Source organism: Miniopterus natalensis, chromosome 7 (genome assembly GCF_054644295.1).
Source record: "Miniopterus natalensis isolate mMinNat1 chromosome 7, mMinNat1.hap1, whole genome shotgun sequence".
NCBI lineage: Eukaryota > Metazoa > Chordata > Mammalia > Chiroptera > Miniopteridae > Miniopterus > Miniopterus natalensis.
The window spans coordinates 17157426-17169949 of record NC_142087.1 but is presented as its reverse complement, the minus strand read 5'-3'; the positions used below and the strand labels follow the sequence as shown (position 1 = coordinate 17169949).

Here is a 12524-nt window from a genome sequence, read left to right as displayed (position 1 = left end):
GAGTGGAAGGGAGAGAGAGAAATATCTGAGTGAGAGAGACACATCAATTGGTTGCCTCCCCCATGCACCCACAACTGAGGTACATGCCCTTGGCTGGAATCAAACCTGGGACCCTTCAGTCCACAGGCCGACGCTCTAACCACTGAGCCAAACCAGCCAGGGCCAGAGACACTTTTAAAGCGCTGAGCTTGTGCTGCCTGCACTGCCTATGACCAAGCTGCCCTTATCTTATGAATGACAACTAATCAGCAACTTCTTTGTAGATATCTGATTGTGTTAAAGAAAAATCATTCTATAGTATATTATTTTACTTAACAGTTTTTTAAAGGCTTTTAAAAGTTAAAAAATATATATGTAGCTTATTCTACAGTGAATTTTAATAAAATTTGGTAAGTTTGTTTTGAGCTACATAGTTTGATTTCCTATAATTCAGCATTTTTTTAAAAAGAAAACAACTAAAGATTAGAAAATCCAACTTGCCTTTCCTAGACAAGCACGTGTCCTCATTCTCTGACCTAAGTTATCTTCCTTGCTGTTTTGTGGTTAACCTGCCCTGCTGAGTTGGATTCCTATATCTGACCCAGTAAGGAGATGAGAAGAGTCGGCTTGATGCCTCCCAATGCCAGTAGGACCTTTCCTGAAGGAAGCCATTTGACATTGGAAAGGTTAGGTATGATGTAGATAGCAGAGAGACTGTAGCATAGTCAACAGCTCCTTGCCATCTCCCCTCCTCAGTCAGCTTGAATCCCTGCTACCAACTTGGGTTCGGTTTAGACCTCAGTTCTCACACCTTTGTGTTTTAACTGATCTTTTGTAACTCAACCTATCTGAATATTCTTAGCATTGGGCAGAATCTCCGAGAGCAGGAGTCCCTCCCCAAGGCCAGGGGAGAGGGGAAGAAACGCTCACATTTCCAGACCTCACAATAGCACCATCCCAGCTGGTTACAGCTCCTTGGCAGATCACGTTCCAGTGCCCACCTGCCTGAATGAAGTGTGTCCTGTGAACCCAGCCTGGAAAAAGCAGGCACCTGTTTCCCTTAACATGATGTTTCACTTTAATCTATTGATGTATACAAAGTAGTCACATAGAGGGGAGGAGTACAGCATTCTCCTGGCCAAATGTTAGAAGGGCTCTTTCTGTCAGTGACGTGTATGCTTTCCTGCTGTGAAAGCTAATTGTTTCTGGTTTGTTATTTGTTTTGTAGGCCAAGGAGGTAGCTGAACAGACCATGGGATCTGAGTTAGATTCCTTTGAGTTGGTGCAGTTTAAGGCAGCCCTACGGTAAGCAACGGCTGATATTTTCTCTAAGGAATTTTTTTAATGTCTGTTTTGTAAAGACCCTTTTCTCCCTTGTCATTGATATTCCACTTCCCACTGAGAAATGTTCCAATAAAATTAATCTAATATATGAAGGAGAATCATTCATGATCAGGGCTTTGAGGGGCCAAGGAGCCAAAGATGGAGGAACTGTATGAGAAAGCCGTGTCCTGACACTAGAATAGGGAGCAGATCAATACTGGAAATGTTGGAGACATTACAAACTTAGTTTAGAGGTTAGAAAGGTGAAGCTGGGAACATGAGTGGTGAGGTATGTTAGGGTCAGGGGTCCTGGGCATGTGAAGACAGTCAGTCACTGCTTAGAAAAGACTTGCCCTGGGCTTTATCTGCCTCTCAGATGTAGAAACCTCTCAGATGTATCAGCCTGGCTGTGTCTCAGGATTTAGACACTGGGAATTTGGCTTCCTTGGCAGTCTTCACACGTCTTCCGGCACATCACAGTGGATCTGTGTGTGGTCCAGTCCACTTAACCCACTGTCCTATATGAGGACCACCTAGGTGCACTTTAAAAAAGGAGTCAAAAGACACCAATATTGGGGAGTTGCTTTAAGAACACTTCTGTTACATGTCCTGTGGTGCCTTAGCTCCATGCCTCACATTTTTTTACATCTGCAGTCCTGGATAGTGAGAAGGAGCACTTAGAAAGATAAGTCAGTCAATTGATCTGGCAAGAAAAATTCTATTTGTGCACCTCCAGTACTGGAGGAAAGAGCCAGATCTCTTTTGTGCAAGGTTTTAGGCTCACTTCAGGTCTCCTTTTCTCTGAGTCTTCTGGGTCTTGTAACTCTGGCCATGAGAGGGAATGGAGAGAGGAAGTTTGTTCCCTGAAGGCCTTGCACTGCTGGGCTGTCTTTTCCTGATGACCTAAGTCTGAGGAAGCTCCTTTGCTTTCTAGCTGTGTGACCTTGGACAAGATAGGGAGTGCTCTGTGCGTCTGTTTCCTCATCTTCTCATCTTGTAGAGAGAGCAGGCATATAAATGTAAGCTGCTGTCACAGTGGGGTCCTGTCTGTACCATCAATAAGGCTGACGTAGTCATCCCACTCCTCCTCTCCTCCGGACCCTGCCTAAGTCACTCAGCCTTTCCAGGGCAGGCCGCCTCTCAATCCCAGGGCCTGGGTATACCACTCTAGCTGGGGGAAAGAACAAAGAGAGATCACCAGGCATTGGGAGGAGAGTTTTCCAGGGCCAGTCCTCCTAGAGCCCCACTCCCTTATCTCCACAAGGCCTCTTCACCGAGTACCCTCAAACTGCATCAGGTTAACAAATCGTCTCCCGAGAGGAACGTGGGACCTGGCCCCTGCTCAGACACCAAGCAGGAATGGCAGCTTGACCTAGAAGTGGTAAAGGAGGAAGAAGGTCAGGACAGTGTGTCAGGCTGTGGGGCAGTAGGCCCAGGGCCAGTAGAGGGCAACAGTCTGCAGTGGGCAACAGTCCTGTCACATGGTTCTCTCCTGCTTTGTCCAAGACAGCCCTGAGAATCTGCACAGAGGCAGGGCCATGACTAGAGTTAGATGGTGCCTCCACACTTGGCAAGTGTGCTGTGAGGGCCCTGCACAATGCACTGCAGCAGCAGATGTCTGGGGAGTGCACCAGCCAGGGGTCAGCAAGAGCCTACTGACTTTGATTTTGTTTTGTTTTGGGTCTACAGCTCTAAGATGACTTTTCATATACATGCTGTGAATAATCAGGGAAGGTAAGTATATGTCTGTGGTGTATCCTCATTTGGGCAAGTTTTAGAAGCAAAAAGAGAAGAGAAGCTACCTTGTAACTGCTGGTGTAGGTTGTCTTCATACAGTTCCACACCTGGCAGTGGCATCACTCCAGTGTTGGGCCCGGGGCTGGCTGTGGTCAGCTGAGACCCTGTACGCTGAGTGCTTCCTACTGAAACACTGAGGGGTGGACGCAGGGAATGGGCCCATTTTTCTCCAAGTCGCCTACTTTCTAATTCTGCATACATGTAACCCAGTGTTTTGAAAATCCCTGAGAAAAATCTGGGTCTACAGGTTGCTACCAAGTTGAAAGAAAGAGCATTGTAAATGTTGACTGTACCTCCCATCTCTTTCCTTTTCTAGAATCGTGCCTCTGGACAGTGAAGATAGCTTATACTTTGTGAAGACGGTAAGCAGAGCTCTGTGACAGGTCAGCTACAGGGAATGGCCTGTATAGGACATCTACAAGGGGTGAGGTAGAAGTGGGTGGGAGTCTTGGCAGCCCATCCTTTACCTGCGGAAACTGGTATTCTCAGAACTGTTCCACCTGCAGCATTTGTGAGTCTGTGCTTTCTGAGGGTGCCCAGGCACCTGTGCCAAGCCCACCATGTCCACACTCCCTTGCCTAGGTTCCCTCTGGTCCAGAGTCTTAGCTGGGGGCTAGAGAGACCCCCCTCTTCCTCATGTGGAAATGAGAGCTGAGAACAAACCTGCCTCAACACAGGTCGACACGTTTTCAGTGGCTTCTAACTGTTCCAAGGCCTGTGTTGATGCCCTTAACAGGGGCCTGTGAAAATAAGTAAGAACAAACAAAAAACCAGGGGCCTGATATTGGTCCCCAGCTGGGCTGCCATGGCCTAGGGGATCCAAAGTTTCTGGACCAGTTGCTCCCAGCCACAAACTGAGTCCTCCCTTAACCCCAGTGCATCTTGATGAGAAGACAGGCAAGTAATGCATGAGAGGATGGTGGACATCCAGCGAAGATTCTGGTTCTGGATGTATGGGCACAAGTTATACCTTGAGTCTCTTTTGCGGCTACTGCCTGAACCTTAATTCCAGTGAGCTTTTGGTCACTGAGAACTACGCGGGCAGCTGTGGATGACTTGGTCCAGATGCATGCCCGTCACCATCACCAGTGGAAACGCAATAGTGTTATCAACAGAGAGTAGTACAACAAGGGTGGTTTTGAAGGTTGTGAGTAATTTCTGATTTTGTACCTGCTTCCTGTCTGTCAGCACCTTTGTTTCAGTACTCTTTTAGAACTAATTGAGACTTTTCCAATATGCTGGGAAATGCTTTCTGATATTTGGGCGATAGTATTTTATCTCCTTGCTAGACTTTAAACTCCCTGACTTCTCTCATAAGACCTGTGCAGTGCTCTGGAAGGTACTTTGCACAGAAGTAGGCAATTAGAAGTCCAGTAGGATCATACTGTTATGTTAAGAATGCTTTCAGCAGCAGCTAATGAAATAGGAAAGAAGGGATGGGACGTTGGTGCTTTCTGTCCAAATCCTGTCCTCCCTTCCAGGCCAGAAGGAAGTTCTGCATCCTTTCCAAACTTTCCTATTGATTTTTTCCTTCAAGTACTGTATTCCTGTATTACTTACAGTTTCTACTATATATATCAGGCATAATTCTGTATTAATATATGATGACTCTTGTATAAGAATGCTCTTGTCTCTCTAACTATATATTTCCTGAAGATAGGGACCATGTTTTATTTTAAAATCTAGCCATTCCCATTCCTTCAAGACCCCTAGGTCTTTTGTCTCTGTTCTGAGGGTGGAACAGGGGTCCCAGGCTAGCACAACAATGTGTGAAAAGGGACCCTAGCTTCAGGAGCTCTGCACCTGGCCATTCAGCAATGTCAGGCTGAGAGGGCTGTTTACCCCATGTCCCTCACCAGATTGTAATGGTCATCCCAGACCCTGGCTCATATCATTTTCTGCTTTTCTGCTAGATTCCCCCCAGAATTGCTCCATTTTCACTAGTTTTAATTGGTAATTCAGGGCTTTCTTACCAGCCATTCAGGAGCTCTCTCTGAGTTGCTCCAGGTTTTTCTTTTCCAGCCTACTGAAGCCTCTATTTTTATTTGTCTTGCCATAAAAGCTTGAATAGCTTTCTTTTTATTTTCTTGGTACTGAAGGTAGCATTTGCAGGTGTTCACATGTACCCCAAAATATCCATGAAGACATGTGCAACTACCAAACAAATGAACACCTTTTCAGACTTGTTCAGAACTTTAACTTACACCAGAGAAGGGGTTGGTAAAGGTATAGCTGTGTTGGGATGTTATGAGCTTGTGAGTGTACATAAGCCTACAAGAAACACTTTCCGCCCGGCCGGGCATGGCTCAGCGGTTAAGCTTCGACCTAGGATCCAGGCGATTGGGGTTTGATTCCCAGTCAGGGCACATGCCCGGGTTGTGGGCTTGATCAGTGACTCTCTCATCATTGATGTTTCTCTTTCTCTCCTTCTCCTTTCCTCTTTCTGAAATCAATAAAGATATATTTAAAAAAGAAACAAAAAAAAAAGAAACACTTCCACTCTAAAAGGCTGGGGACTAGTCACAGTTAAGAAGGAAGGCTGTTATTTTGCCTCTTAGGGAGAATAAGCAATATGAGGGAATTTATAGAAACTTAAAGATACTCTTCTAGCCCAAGTGTGTCTCTGATCAAGAAGCAATTGGACCCCAGCCAGTTTGCTCAGTGGTTAGAGCATCAGCCCACGGACTGAAGGGTCTGGGTCCTGGGTTGCAGGTTCGATCCCCCGCCCCGGTCAGGGCGCGTGTAGGAGGCAACCAATCAATGTGTCTCTCTTGCATCGATGTTTCTCCGCCCCCCCTTTACTCTCTCTGAAAAGCAATGGAAACAGTATCTCCAGGGAGGATTAAAAGAAAAAGCAGCAGCAACTGCAGGGAAGCCTGTGTTTTAAGTCATCTCCTCCTCCCAGTTCTGAGATGTATTTCCAAATAACTTGAGTTTTCCTTAGAATCTCTCCAGTTTTCTTTTGAAATGTACCTGGAAGCAGTATTTTGTGGTCTATTTCTTCTGGGTCTCTCCATGAAGGTGTAAGACTGACAGCTGGTCTGACTCCGTTTTCTAATTTGATACAGGCTTGTATGACTGTCTATGACATTCCTGACTTGCTGGGCGGAAGGGGAAGCTTAGGGTCTGTGGTCTTCTCAGAATCATTTTTGACATCTCAGATCTTGGTTAAAGAAAATGGTAAGTGTATATGGTCCCTGGAAAGCAGAGCTTGAACCTTTTGGCCAGGGAGATGGAAGGGGGGCAAAATAAACCATAAACAAAGTCAAAAGGCCAGCAATAAACTGGTGAAAATACTAGAATATTTATGATAAACAAAGGGTATATATCCTAACTTGTGAAGCACTCTTACAAATTAATAGGAAAAAGACAAGCTACCCAATGGTAGGTAGGCAAAACATGTGAATGGAAAATCACAGAAATGGAAAATCAAACAGTTATCTATACATAACATACGTGTTATCTTCACATGTACATACATGTGAACACGTACAGTCTTACTATAGTCAAGGAGAAGCAGTTTGAAACATTACCCACTTTGTTGGCAAAAAATTCTAGAGAATGATAGTATCCAGTGCTGGTAGGATGAGCCTGATCGTGTTCTGTTTGATTTTTAATGTGTGCACACCTGTACCACCTGGGTAAAAATTTAAAAGTGTAGATAAAAAGGACTAATTCCCAGAATTCTTCATTTAAATGTGTGTGTATTTGTTGTAAACAGTGATAGAGTTAATCACACGGGGGACTTCTCCTTAGCCTCCCTGCCGCCATGAGGAAGCTTTCATTTCCGGAGGGTATCACACTCCCTGCACCCCAAGAAGGGGAGGGGTGTGGCTGCCTGGGGCCCGCGGGGCGCGGGGCTCAGGTGCCAGTGGTAACCTGCATGTCTGTGGTCTTCCTGCAGATGGCACTGTGAACACAGAAACCAGCTCCATAGTCCTGACCGCAGCCATTCCCCGATTCTGCTCCTGGCTGGTTAGTGTCATTCATCAGGTGAAGGGGACACAAATGGGGGAGCAGTCGAGAGAGCATTTGAGGAAGAGCCTTTCCTTGGGTCCCTGGTAAATTGTCAGATCCTGAACTAGCTGCTGTTCAGGAATGGAAGTTTTTATTTCAGTTTTCTGTTTATATAATCAAATCTAGTTTAACTCTCATAACCCTGGAAAAGTTCTAAAAGAAAGGAACTGAGTTATCTGGGTCCCTATTAAATTTGGGAAAGGAAGAAATTAACACCCCCATTTTACAGATGAGGAGACTTAGAAATTGACCAACCTATCTAGGGCCACACACAGATAGTGAGGAGTGGATTATGTGGCTCCCTTCTGTGGTCAGAATGGGTGTTCCTGAGTTTGTATAGCAGGGTGTCTCTATGTGTGGAAAGGTCCCATTTTCATCAGTGGGACTTGCTCTAAAACTCTGGTGCCTTGGGACACAAAGTATGACAGCAGTAAGTCTGGTAATGATCTGAATATCCATTTTAGAAGCTCTTTATATCCTGTTTGTACAATTCTGGAAACATGGGTAGAGAAGAGCAGGAGTTATCCTCAGTACGAACATGTTTAAGTGAGAACATGCTCAGAGTGTTTTAATAATGTCCTCTTTCCTTCATCCCTAATATTAGTTGTTTTCCTCTGAAGTGAAGTGTATGTGGGGACTAACATACCCTCTCCACGTATCATAGGCTCATTTAGCTGAACCTCAGTCCCAGTGAGAGAGCCCCTCACAGGCTTGGGCTCTGAGCTTTGATGACCACAGTCTACTCTGCCAGTGGTCAGGACCTGAGAGACTGGATTTGATGGAGGGACTGTCCAGTCAGTCTCCTGGAACTGTAGGAACCCACGGGTGGAGTGGGGGGTGGGGGGCACCTAGCAGAGTCTTGCCTTTGAAGTAGTAAGTGAAACTATACTCCTTTCGGACACAGGTAGAAGATAATGAAGTAAAATTGTCTGAGAAAACCCAGCAAGCAGTGAAGGTAAGTAGCCTTCTTATTCTTAATGTTAACACTGTATCAAAATGAAATGTAAACAGTTTCTATAAAGATAATTTAAAATGTCTCATTTGAGGGCTAATCTAAAGGATCTATATACCTCTTTGTCTCAATTCCTGTTCACATTCTTTCCCTTCCCAGCAGAGCTCTAGAAGTAACCACTTACGGGTACACAATTAGAAGGATTCTTTCTGCCATTTAGACCTTGCAGTGTTTGTTTGTTTGTTTGCTTGCTTGTTTTTAATCTTCCAGTACTATTAAAAGCAGATCTCGGTTGGGTGTCATCTCATGCACCGAAAGGTTGCTGGTTTGATTTCCAGTCAGGGTACATGCCCTGGTTGCAGGTTCGATCCCCAGTTGGGGGTGTGCAGGAAGCAGCTAATCAATGTTTCGCTCTCTGTGTCCCTCTCCATTCCTCTTTCTCTAAAACTCAATTTAAAAATCTTAAAAAAGAAGCAGATCTCAGATTGGCCTAGACATACAGAGTTAAGAGGTCAAAGCTTTAGGCCAAGAGCTGCCTCCAGTAGGTATAAATCCATTGAAACATGAGCAGGCACTGCAAGCTTTGGTGCCTAGACTCAGAGAGGACCTTACATTATTTTTCTCAGCACAAGTCAAAGGATTCCAGTAGCATGACAAAGATCCTGTCAATGCCAAAGATGGTGGAAAAAAGTTGAGTTTATCTGAGGCTGACTCGGCAGCTTTTGTAGACAAACTTAGGCAAGAGTTTTGATTCTGTGAATGTTTATGCTATGAATCACCTGTTCCTTGTGTGTGTTTGTTTTTTTAAAGGAGGATGATTGTTTCCTGGGCACTTTTCTAACAGGAGGAGAAGGAGCATATCTTTATTCCAGCAATGTAGAATCCTGGCCTGAGGAAGGTGAGCTGTGTCTTGGTACCTGTTTTGCAGGTACTGGCATGGGTGTTGTAATTAATAGTATATCTGATATTTGAAAAGACTTGTTGGTGTAGAAGTGTCTTCTTACAGCTTTTCTCCTTTGATCCACCCATTTTGCAGATGAAGAAACTTGTGGTAGGAAGGGCTGGCCCCAGAACTGCACCTGGTGCTCTTATTCCTGGCTGAGGATTACTCTCAGAATGGGCTAGAGCAGTAACATGTCCAGAAATAGAATCTGTAGACCTAAACAAAATCTGAATTAGTTTTCTATTGCTGTGTAACAAATTACCACAAATTTAATACCTTAAAACAACACATTTATTATCTCACAATTCCATAGGTCAGAAGTCTAGGCAAACTTGGCTAGATCCATATTTAGGGTCTCATAAGGCTGAAGTCAAGATATTGGCCAGACTAGTCTATAGGAGGTGCTGGGGAAGAACCTGAGCCCAAATTCATCCAGATTACTGGCAGATCCCAGTTTCTTTGGGCTGTAGGATTGAGGTTCTATTTTATCATTGGCTGTGAGCCAGGATCACTCATAGCTCCTCCTCCCCAAGGTCCTTGCCCTGTGACTTCTCCATCTTAGAGAACCTCCCTTGGGTTGTTGAATTTCTCATACTTTCATCTCTCTGCATTTCTCTTCTGCTACCAGCCAGAATGGAAGGTAGAAAGGAGTCACCAGTCCAAGGCAGCTTTGTAATCCAGCTGGGCATACTCCAGTTCCTGGATTTGTTTTCAAGGTCTGGGAATAGTCCTCCAGGACTTTTAACTCTGCCTTCTGGGCTCTTGGTTCCACTCTCTAAATTCTTAGCTTTGCCCTCTGGGCTAGAGGCTACACCTCTGTCACCCTTCCTTTTTCATGAAGATGGCATTTAGTATCTGAGTGGTTTTATGACCCTGCTTCTTACCAGTAGAATTTTGGTGATCTGTCGCATTTCATACTCTCTCTGTATCTTTCAGTCCAAGCTGGCAGTGTTTCTGCTTATATAAGATTCTCAAGAACCTTGGTGACCTTGAATGGATTTCATGGGGATTCATGCTTCTTTTTGGTTTCCTCAAAGTAACAGTTTTTAATGAGTTCTGTTCTTTCTCTGTTAGATATAGCCATTTTGTGGAGGAAGAGCTGTGACTCCACAAATTTCTCAACCTCCATTAAGCAAATCCTCTTTCTCGGTAATTTGTTCTTGACAATAATTCTGTCTGGTGTCAGATTCCTCTCCCTGTCCTCAGATCGCTGGTTCAGCTCCTGCTCCTCCATCCACCTAGAAGACAAAGCACAGGGAGTTCTGGTGCTCCAGAAAACACTGGGGTAGTAAGGAATAGCATGTGTTACTGTGCCTTTGCTGCAGCCTCTGTATTTCTGCCTCTCCGATCCTGCTGCAGAAGACAGGAGAGTCTAGGACATTTATTAATGGCAGGGAGTATGTGACAGTGCCGCCAGCTTGGGGTGAGATTGCACAGTATTTTCAAGGCAGGTTGTGGACACAACACAGAGGTGTTTGTGCTTTGTTATAGTTGAGCCAATGATAATATTTAGCAAGGGTATTTGCCAAATTAGTTTGTACATTCTTAGCAAACGGCCTTGTTACAAAAATAATCTTACATTGTATTGAGTTATCCAGCAAGATTCGGTATATCCTGAGGTCTCTACACAAGAATAAAGGCCACAGCCAGGGGTTTCTGGAGCCTTGTTAGTCATACTCTTTTGAAAGCTTAGATTTTTTCAGACTTTCTTAGTTCCTGAGGGAAATGTAGTTTAAATTAGAAGATGGTTTCATGAGGAAAATTCAGTAGGAGCAGAGAACTTAAACAGGAGTCTCCTGGCTGTGTGGTAATTCAGGTCAGTGTTGTAAGGCTTGAAGTTTATACCAGTTGGGGGCTCTCTAAGGAAAAATAACAAAATGGTTAGGGGCTCTTCTCAGGGTCTTGGACGGGGGCTTGGGCAGGTGAGAGGTCCTGAAGCTTAAGTGTCATTAGTGTCTTGACAAATCTGCCTCTACTTGAGACTGCGGTGAGTTTGTAATTTATCTGTTTCGTCTTCTGAAGGCCCTTAAAAGGCTCTTCAGCATGCACTGTCTTTATTCACTGTTACATCCTGAGCCCCATAGAAGGTGAAAATTTGCCTGAGGTTGGGTAGTTTAGGTCTAATTCCCTTCCTTTGAAATGCTTCCAGCTCTGGGACCTTTTCCCTTCCCCCATTAGTGACTTCTATCACGAGACTTCTTGTGATTCAGCTTCCTGTTCATTCATGTCCTTCATGTGCCCTTCTCATCCCTACCCTGCTGACCTTGATCAGGCAGGCTGCCCAGTATCTAATCCTCAGGAGCCCACTTTGGAAGTTTACAACATTTGCCTATATCCCTAAACAGTGCCTTGTTTTTCAGTGTAATACAGATAGAATCATACACTATGTGTTCTGTAACTTGCTTTTTCCCCCTCAATATTCTGTTCCTAAGATTTGTTCAGATTGTGTATGTAGCCATATAGTTCATTCACTGTCATGGCTCCATGGGATTTTTTGTATGAAAATGTGCTATTTGTCCTTTTGGCTCTTGACAGACATTTGTGTTTTTTTATAGGTTTTTGCTCTTGGAGACAGCACTGTCATGAGCATTCTTGTTCCTGTCTCCTGGTGCACATGGCACTAGGAAGATGCCTTACAGCCTGTATTTCTTGCTGTATTGTTAAAGAACAAAATCCAACTGAGTAAATATAAAGACCTTCTTGGCTTTATTAAGTAATTCATGAATTGGGTAGCATTCCATCTAGCAACTATAAGCACACTCTGATGAGTTAAAAAGAGTGGATTATTTTAAGCAGACACCTTTCCTTAGCAGAAGGTCTTATCAGGCAGATTACCTCACTGGTGTTGATCAGAAATTCCAGACTGGTTTAAAATTCCACTCCTGGGAGAGGCTGAAACTACTGTTAGCTTAGTTATTAAGTTATGGTTTGGTGACTCCATTTGGGTTTGTTGTTCCTTTTTAAAAGCATGTAAAAACATAATTGTCATTTGTTGTCTCAGTCCCCTGATTTTCCTGTTGCATTTCTGGCTAGTTGCACCAACCAGCATTGAAATCTCTGCCTAGCTGGTATGTTGGCCTTCCCTGAATGTTTGCCACTTTGATTGCTATCATTTTTTACATCCCTAGTATAGAATTTTCTGTGCTTTGCCCAAATAAAGTCAACCCTTCCAGGAGGCTTGCCCTTCTCCCTCATAAGACTGCAGAGCTGGAGGGGTAATCATATGAATAGCCCCACACTAAATCACCAGAGATGTCCACTGTTCTTACCAAACTTCTGTAGCATTTCTCAAATAATGCTTCTCAATTTTATTGGACAACTTCAGTCTATTTCCTAGTCCTTAAATAGTTGTGCAGTTTTGTTGCTGCTTCCTGGGGAGAGGATTTGCCAAAGTCCTCACAGCCATTTCAGATGCCCCACTCCTTGGGACATTTGAAAGATATTTTCAACTTGGTAAGGACTTCTAGGTTGACAGTTTCTGTGCTTTAAAGATGTTGCTCCACTCTACTTTTT

General features: G+C 44.2%; 1 protein-coding gene across 5 annotated transcripts in view; it reads left to right on the top strand.

Annotated features, from left to right (window-relative positions):
* Positions 1-12524, top strand: part of DNAAF9 (dynein axonemal assembly factor 9) — a 115678-nt gene that overhangs the window by 57094 nt on the left and 46060 nt on the right. For all 5 annotated transcript variants that reach the window (XR_015714809.1, XM_087818842.1, XM_016212082.2 and 2 more), the window contains 7 exons: positions 1208-1284; positions 2992-3036; positions 3416-3461; positions 6168-6279; positions 7004-7074; positions 8021-8071; positions 8879-8966. Coding sequence is in view for 4 of the 5 variants with exons in the window: in XM_087818842.1 (XP_087674968.1) it covers positions 1208-1284; positions 2992-3036; positions 3416-3461; positions 6168-6279; positions 7004-7074; positions 8021-8071; positions 8879-8966 (490 nt within the window). In the remaining variant the exon portion in view is untranslated. The remainder of the gene's footprint in view (positions 1-1207; positions 1285-2991; positions 3037-3415; positions 3462-6167; positions 6280-7003; positions 7075-8020; positions 8072-8878; positions 8967-12524) is intronic.